The following is a 7,833-nucleotide window of genomic DNA, read 5'->3' on the forward strand; positions in this document are numbered from 1 at the left end:
TTTTCTTTAGCAGATTGAGCTTCGGGACATACTCGAGAGGTAGCGGTTCATTCCAGACGTGCCCTTGGTTATCTTTACTTTCAGTTTTGTTCTATTCGAGAACTATACTCTGAGACTTGTATAATTTTATTCGAATTCTGTATTTAGAGGTTTGTACATGTGACAACCAAATTCTGGGTAGTGTTGAGTCTCAATTAAAGTCTTCCGCTTATTTATTATCTTTTATTCTCGTATTTCTACTTCTCTATCGTTGTGGTTGGGTTAGGCTGACGTGTCCGGTGGGAAATGGACACGTGCCATCACATCCGGATTTTTGGGATGTGACAATATCAACACTGGCATAAACTAAGATGATAAATAATACATGGGCCTTTGTTTTTCCTCCTTTTTTTACACCACGTGAAGTTGCAAATTTCCATCAATAGGTTTGTTAAATGGACAGCATACTTCCATTGTTTTTCCATCTTGATTGCTAGATGGACTTAGACTAATTGCGAGGAACAAGATAATTTAATATGGAATTGAGCCTAGAAGGTATATTGATATCAGCATCCCTAATCCTATCAAAAGCTCAAATCAGCAATGTCAGAAAGAAAAGAAATTCAAATTTCTACCATAAACCTGACAAGTTTTTAACAAATAAATCACTTCATTACATATAATTCATATTATAAAATTTTATGATGTAGTAATAGCAAATCAAAATGGAAAATTAACAGTAAAAAACATAATTATATGTCATTCACAGCAAATAAAGGTGGGTAAAATTTCTATCATCACTAAGCTTTGAATTTTTGGGTTATTGTCAATAGCAGTATTAGGAGGGTTTACTTTTTAGTTATTTCTCAAGCATATTTATCATTTCTGAACCTCAGGCATATTACAGTAACATAGGTCTTCTTATATTCACATTTCTATTTTCTAGTATCAATGTGACTGAGGGGAAGAAAGCAGGGAAGATTCAACACTGTGCAGCGCAAGATAGGAAGAGGAAAGATGTGCAAGAAAGTTTGGGGGGATTATACACTGAACTATGGGAGATCAAATGGTAACTAACTCATCCATTAGGAGATGCAAAAGATTTGAAGAATGCTAACCGTTGAACCAACTCCTGAAACAATCTATCTATATCGTCTATACTTATACTTATACTTACTACCTTAAAAGCATGAACTCCCTAATTTGAATGTTAAATTACTATAATATCCCCCACCAAAAACACTCAATTTAGTATATCTTCTATATTTTATATTTATATTATATTAAATGCCGACACCTTTTCACACTAAAGGGTTGTGATTTTCGATAAGTTGCGACTTTTTGAAGGGTTGTGACTCTTCCAAAGAGTTGTGACTTTTCCGAAGGGTTGTGACTTTTCAGAAAAGTTCTAACTTTTCTAAAAAGGCACAAAAGCACCTGTTCATACTACAATTTGTTGGCTATAAATAGTGGAGTTTCTACTCATTTTTAAACTACAAATTTTCTAAGTTTTCTATGCTTATTCTTCCTCCCAAAAAACCTCAAGTGTGATTTAACATCGTTGAGTGAGTTCGAAGTACAGCGGAATATGAGGTATCACACAAGCAAGGTTTGGTGAACAAATTGTACCAACCATAATCTTTAAACATACTAGGCTACAAAAACAATTAAAAAGATGAGCATTGTGAAGATGACGAGGTGCTATTTAATTTCATGTATTCGAAAGTTGTTAAGTTAGTTTTGTCTCCAATTTTTGGTATGTTTTTCAAGAGAATGCTTATAATTTCTTTTCCCAAATTGTATTCTTTGCATAATTTATGGATTAGTTGTAGCATTAGCACTTTTCTTAGCAAATTCTTTTGTTTAATCTTAGCTTAGAAATATCAAAAATGAATACATTTTCTTCTTATTAATTTGTTGTCCTTGTTTCTGCTTATTCATCCACTCACTATTTTGATCCAATGATATTAGAAGAAGGCACTAAAAGAAACAATTTTTCTCCCCAAATTCATGTTTCACCTCCTGAAAATAAAGGATATTCTTATGTTCATAATTTGAAAACAAATTTTAGAAGTTAATGTTTTGCGATGACAATAAATATCAGTCCAATAGGTTAATCATTCCTCAATTTGTACTTGTATTTTCCTCTAAGGATTTTCATCATGTACATACTTCGATATTGTCTATATCATTTTAAAACATTAATACTAATTAGCAAGCGATACATGTGCAATGCATGTGTTCATAAACTAGTAAAGAAGAAAGAAAAGGGAGTAAGTACAAACCCAGTTTCAAGAACTGATGTTGGATAAAACCGTTTAAAATCCTCTGCTGACTCATCTGGCCATCCAAGTGTGCTGAAGGGCCACAATGAACTAAATGAAAGGAACAAAGACTTCAATCAGAGGAAGTCAAAAATCAGCAACAAAATAGACCAAATCATATGAAGACTACCAGTAATCTATTACACCAGAAAGCAAAATACTATCAAATCGTAGTTTAATGGGGAAAAAATAAGTACAAAATTTCAATAATAATGATTTCAAATGCATAAAATTGAAATAACAATTGAGTAACATCAAGATTTTACAGTAGCAGACAAGAAAATAAGAAACAAAATAGTCCTATTGCGAAATAGTTACTGTAGTACTGATAAAAGATAAATTAGGAAATATCAGATTAAAGAAAATAGGAAATATGTTAAAAGAATGCCTGAAGCATGTGGAAAGGCAAAGATGATAAATGAGAATATAAGAGAAAAAGGAAAACCAACAATACCATGTAAACAAAATCAAAAATGAGAACACAAGTTGGGTGGGGCTTATTGGGTTCTGAGACAAATAAGACAAGAATAACAATCCAAATAGGCAAATTTAGACCTTAAGTATGAAAAGATTCCAGAAACCTTGAAGACACATGGGAGACAGATAGCCATAGCTAAGACATAGCCTTGAATTGTAAATTTGCATCAAAACATAGAAATCCACATTGTTCAAAAGGATGGATTTTCTATTCTAGATTCATTAATATCCAAATAGTTTCATAAGAAAAATATCCGAGTGGAGTTTAAGGGGAAAAACATGTTAAACAAACAACCTTGAAAACCAGGTATCAAGAACATCTGGATCCTGATATATTTCGACATTTTTCCCATACTTCTCTTGGGCTTTTGTGAGAGCTTCTCTGTGACTCCTAGCAACAATATATTCTTCTTCACAGTCTTTACCAGAAACATACCAAACTGGTATTCGGTGTCCCCACCACAATTGTCTGCTTATACACCAATCCTTGATATTAGAGAGCCAGTGCTTATATATCTGCAAGTGCATCAGGAGAAATAGGCAAATGAAAACCTAGTAAATTCAGTCAAGGTTAATAGGCATTGAGGCTATTTTCAAGCTTCAATTTTTTGGTGCAACTAAAACTAGATTACCATATAAGTGAATACATCATTTTCAAAAAAACACATTTTAACTTGGTCTACCTGTATACTTTAATGCTAAGAGTATCAATAAGAACTTGTATGTAAGCCTCATATACTGATATATGACCTATAGTAATGCTCTAGAGCTGTCATTCTTAAGAACTCCACAGATGCATCCTCAAACTCTTCACCTACTGGATTACTCCTAATAAAATATTTTTGATGATCAGAATGACCAATAGAATCAAAAATCTGCAGAAGGCTTAGATGCAAAAGGTGAGTAAGAAGCTAACGGAAACCCAGTGTAATAGATATAAAAGTTTCAGCAACAACGTTTTCTTCAGTAATATTACAAAGAATTTGAAAAGCAGAGGACTCCTCAAGTTGAATGTGAGGCAATCATCTAGCATTTTTAGAAGCCTAAGAAACTCAAACAATGAACGTAGAAACAGAGAAGAGTTCACAACAAAAGGCTGAACAGTAAATGATGTTGAGCCATATGAAGCAAGACAGTTACCAATATGATTTACATACCTTCTCAAATCTTTCGGGCACAATATTCAATTCTCCATTTGAAACTGCTTCAAGTGCCCTCTCAGCCAGAGGCTCCATTGTGACGAACCATTGCTTACTAACTAGAGGTTCTATAATCTGAAAAAAAAAAAAGTAAACTGAGAATAAAGCCAAGATAAAGGAATTATTTATTCTTTATCACTTCCAAAAAAAAATAAAGAACCGAACATAAGAGTCACACTTCTCCACCACGCTGGGATCTAGGAACTCGTGAAGTGTGAGTCTCTTTCTTTACAGCCAAGCCCGTCTCCTCGAGATCTGACCAAAGTTTCTTTCTTGCCTCAAACCGGTCAAGGCCACTGCACAAGTCGAATAATCATATCCAAAAACAATTTATAATATTTCAAAAGCCAAAAATGCTCCAAATAGGAAGTAGCTTATTACTTACGCATATAGCCCAGCCACCTCATTTAGAGTCCCGTCTTTATTCATCACATTAAGTATAGGAAGACCAAGCTTGCGAGCAAGGAGGTAATCATTGTGATCATGTCCAGGACTTATCTTCAATACACCAGTTCCAAAGTCTTTGTCGACATACTGTTAGAAATCATGCATCAGCTAAATTTACCTTTGACAATGACAACCTTACAATCTTGAAACTGCAAACTCATGTTTGAACATAAAAAAAGTATAGTTAATTATCAAAATATTCTTCACTTTTACAGGAAAAATTTCCCACCCGGGCATTTAAACCATCTACACTGAAAGAGCTAAGCAGTGAAATAATCTAAACCCAGGACATATAAAGTCCTTTAGAAACCATTATACAACCAATGTGAGATAGGTTCTCTAACGTCCTCTCGTACATGTAACCCCGTTCCAGGGTTACATGTGAACTGAAGGCCTTTTTCTTCCTTTTTTTTCCTTTTAAAAAGTTCGAAGAAGTTCAACAGGAAGAGCGGGACTGGAGCAGACTGCAGACTGCTCCAGATCGAGTGGACTCATCAGGTAGACTCAACAGAATAAGAAAGGGGCCTGAAGGAGAGTAAGCTCAATAAGTTGAAGAGTGAGCCTAATGCAGAAAGAGAATGCTCAGCAAGCTACAGGGTATGTCTGGAGTAGAGTTAATGGCTCAATAGGTTGAGTTAAGAGAGGAAGCACAAAGCACAGAACAGGTAGGAAAGATTACAGGCTTACTGAAATTCAGTCCTGATACCGTTGGAAAGAATCTGATTATCTAACCCCAACACTTTAAGACAACAAGTGGAAGTATCCAGGACATTATAAACCCTTCTGGAAACTATTGTGCAACTGGTGACAAAATGAATACTCTAACACAAGCCATCATACTTTGTATGACTTGTAGGCATCCAAATAGAAGTACAGGAATGGTAAACATGGAGGAGAGCAGATAGCAGAATAGGCGAGAAAGAATTAACATGAGAAATGGTCAAAGGAGTAAAGCCAATTGTATGAGTCTGGCATCAGTTCCTGAGTCAAATTTAAGAAAAACAGTTGCTATGTATAGGTTGACTAGATTACTACTCTGTGACTCATTCCTCTGGGTGACAATTCACCTACCATTAGATATCACTTCATATACTTGCAGCTCTAAGAAAAGTCATCTTGCACATAGTCTGACTACAGAAACAGAAACTTTCCCTACCTTATCAGAGATAATTGGCACATGGCGACCAAATGTCAATGGCACAATAGCCTGCTTTCCTATATACTTAGCATAACGTTCATCCTGCAAAACAGCATCAACAATATATCAACTGCAGATTCAATGCAAAGGGATTCCATTTTCTCTGCAAATCATTTAAAGCAATCAATAGAGAACAGTAATACAAGAAACAATAAAAACTACCAACTTCTGTTGAGTTAAAATCTTCATAGAAACATGAAGGCATACAATTTGACATGATAGACATCAAGCAAAATATTCCTTCTGTTTATTTTTCTTTCACAGTGAATCATTTGGCCAGCACATAGAAATGTGTGGATGGACATATTAAGGGCACAGATAAGCAAAAAATTTCATCATTCTCAAATAATTAAATCGTGTGGAGGAAGTGAAATCTTATGACACAATATTCGTGAATGGGAAACTCAATCTACAAACTATCACAACCCAAACAATTAGTGAGACAGCACACAATGTTTGGGATACTCAGTACTCACAAGCATGAATTTTAAGGATTCAAGCATGCATTAGTATAGTTTAATCCCAAACCGAGGGAAGGCAGACTTATTTGGCTCAACATAAACTTCCATCATAACGCACTTAAATGGCATTCATCCTCCAAGGCTTAAATCAATTTGGGTTGAGGCCTACCAAACCTTTTCTATGCCTTCCAAATAAGGCATATACTTGTCAAACCAAAAGGCATAGAGGATAAACCAAAAGGCTGGTTCTTTCAAGAATAATTCGATCCATGTCATGTCTAATCATTAACTTTGTCACTGGATTTTCCTCAAACTGATGGACTGGCTCCTTCTCCAAGTTAGCTCAACATTTCAATGTCTCAAATATTGTTAAGGCTAACCATTAGAAAATAAAAAATTTCAACTGAAGTACTGGACACTACTAAATCTCCATTCACTCCATATTATGGATCTCATACCACTTTTCGGTACCATAGGCAAGTTAGTGAGCCAGTTAAGTCTTTGATCATCAAATGTTTAAACATTATTATTGTATCCATATTCACATTTCAGATTTTTCATAAAGTATGTTTAGATGTTCTGAATGCTCATCTCTAAAGCTTCCATATAAGTGTTTAGTCTTCCGCTCAGTAGTAAGCCAGGCCAAGAGTTCGCTCAGGACCAGTAATGGTTCTGGGTGCCGGCCACACCTAGGGTATAGGCTCGGCGCGTGATAGAAGCATCCGGGACAAAGAAAGTAGCACCATGCATCTTTGAGGTGACTACATTCGCATATCCAATTTGCGCAGCACAATGTCATATTTCTTGTGACTACTTACCAGGCGAGGCGAGCCTTTCACGCCATTTTACAGTGTGGCGAGGCGATGTCAAATAGGCGACTTACGGCGCCAAGATGGCGATGTCGATGGCGGCGACTTTTTGTTTTTTAATTTTTAAAACGATCGGACTTAATAATATTAGTCAAAATTAGGGTTTTTCCTAATTTTTCCAAACTCTCATCAGTCGCGTTTCTTCTCCTCGCGATCTCTTCTTCTCCTTTAGTCGCGCGAGTTGCTGCCAGGTATGACCTCTTTTTTTTCTTCTTCTTTTCAGTTGTTCTTCTTCTTCTTCAGTTTTCTTCTTCTTCTCTTCTTTTCTTCGTTTCTTCTCTTCAGTCCTCTTCTTCTCTTATTTTCTTCTCTTCAGTTTCTTGTGAATCTGAACAGTTGCCTTCTCAAAAAAAAAGATTTGTGAATCAGTAGTGCTGACTGCTCAGTAGTGCTCACTGCTCTGTTTTTTTTCCTCTGTTTTTTGATAAAGGTAACATTTGTATATCAATCATCAGCTCAAAGCTAGTATCCAAAAATTTACATCATATCCTCCTTCCACACATGTATGTCGGCCATAAACAAAGGATAAAGAAAAGAAAAGAAGAAAAAAGAGAACTATCCCTAGATCCTCCTTTCACCTTTATAAGGACCCTAGAATGTCTACAATAGCCACAGGGTCATCTATATACTCTGAACTACACCAATAGCAAAAAGTGATAATGCAGTTCATTTTAATCTTGTGCAGAGGGCTGCTCTTGTTATCAAAATTCCTAGAATTCCTTTCTTTCCATATGGTCCACCAAATAACAGCTGGGACAATTTTCCATCTACTCTTGTCTGTGCTGCCACTGCCCTCCATATTCCAGCTTTCTAAAGCCTGTCCTGTTCTCCCTGGAACAGTCCAACTTATACCTCTGAAGCTAGTAAACAAATTCCACA

The 7,833-nt window shown here is 35.7% G+C and overlaps 1 protein-coding gene across 3 annotated transcripts in view; it reads right to left on the bottom strand.

The window, feature by feature from the left end:
* Positions 1 to 7,833, bottom strand: part of LOC102583318 (valine--tRNA ligase, chloroplastic/mitochondrial 2) — a 54,230-nt gene that overhangs the window by 23,606 nt on the left and 22,791 nt on the right. For all 3 annotated transcript variants that reach the window (XR_367688.2, XM_006353054.2, XM_015311210.1), the window contains 6 exons: positions 5,583 to 5,666; positions 4,365 to 4,513; positions 4,158 to 4,275; positions 3,938 to 4,054; positions 3,076 to 3,296; positions 2,265 to 2,354 (listed from right to left, as the gene is read on the bottom strand). Coding sequence is in view for 2 of the 3 variants with exons in the window: in XM_006353054.2 (XP_006353116.1) it covers positions 2,265 to 2,354; positions 3,076 to 3,296; positions 3,938 to 4,054; positions 4,158 to 4,275; positions 4,365 to 4,513; positions 5,583 to 5,666 (779 nt within the window). In the remaining variant the exon portion in view is untranslated. The remainder of the gene's footprint in view (positions 1 to 2,264; positions 2,355 to 3,075; positions 3,297 to 3,937; positions 4,055 to 4,157; positions 4,276 to 4,364; positions 4,514 to 5,582; positions 5,667 to 7,833) is intronic.

This window comes from Solanum tuberosum, unplaced genomic scaffold (assembly GCF_000226075.1).
Source record: "Solanum tuberosum cultivar DM 1-3 516 R44 unplaced genomic scaffold, SolTub_3.0 scf00151, whole genome shotgun sequence".
Classification (NCBI taxonomy): Eukaryota; Viridiplantae; Streptophyta; class Magnoliopsida; order Solanales; family Solanaceae; genus Solanum; species Solanum tuberosum.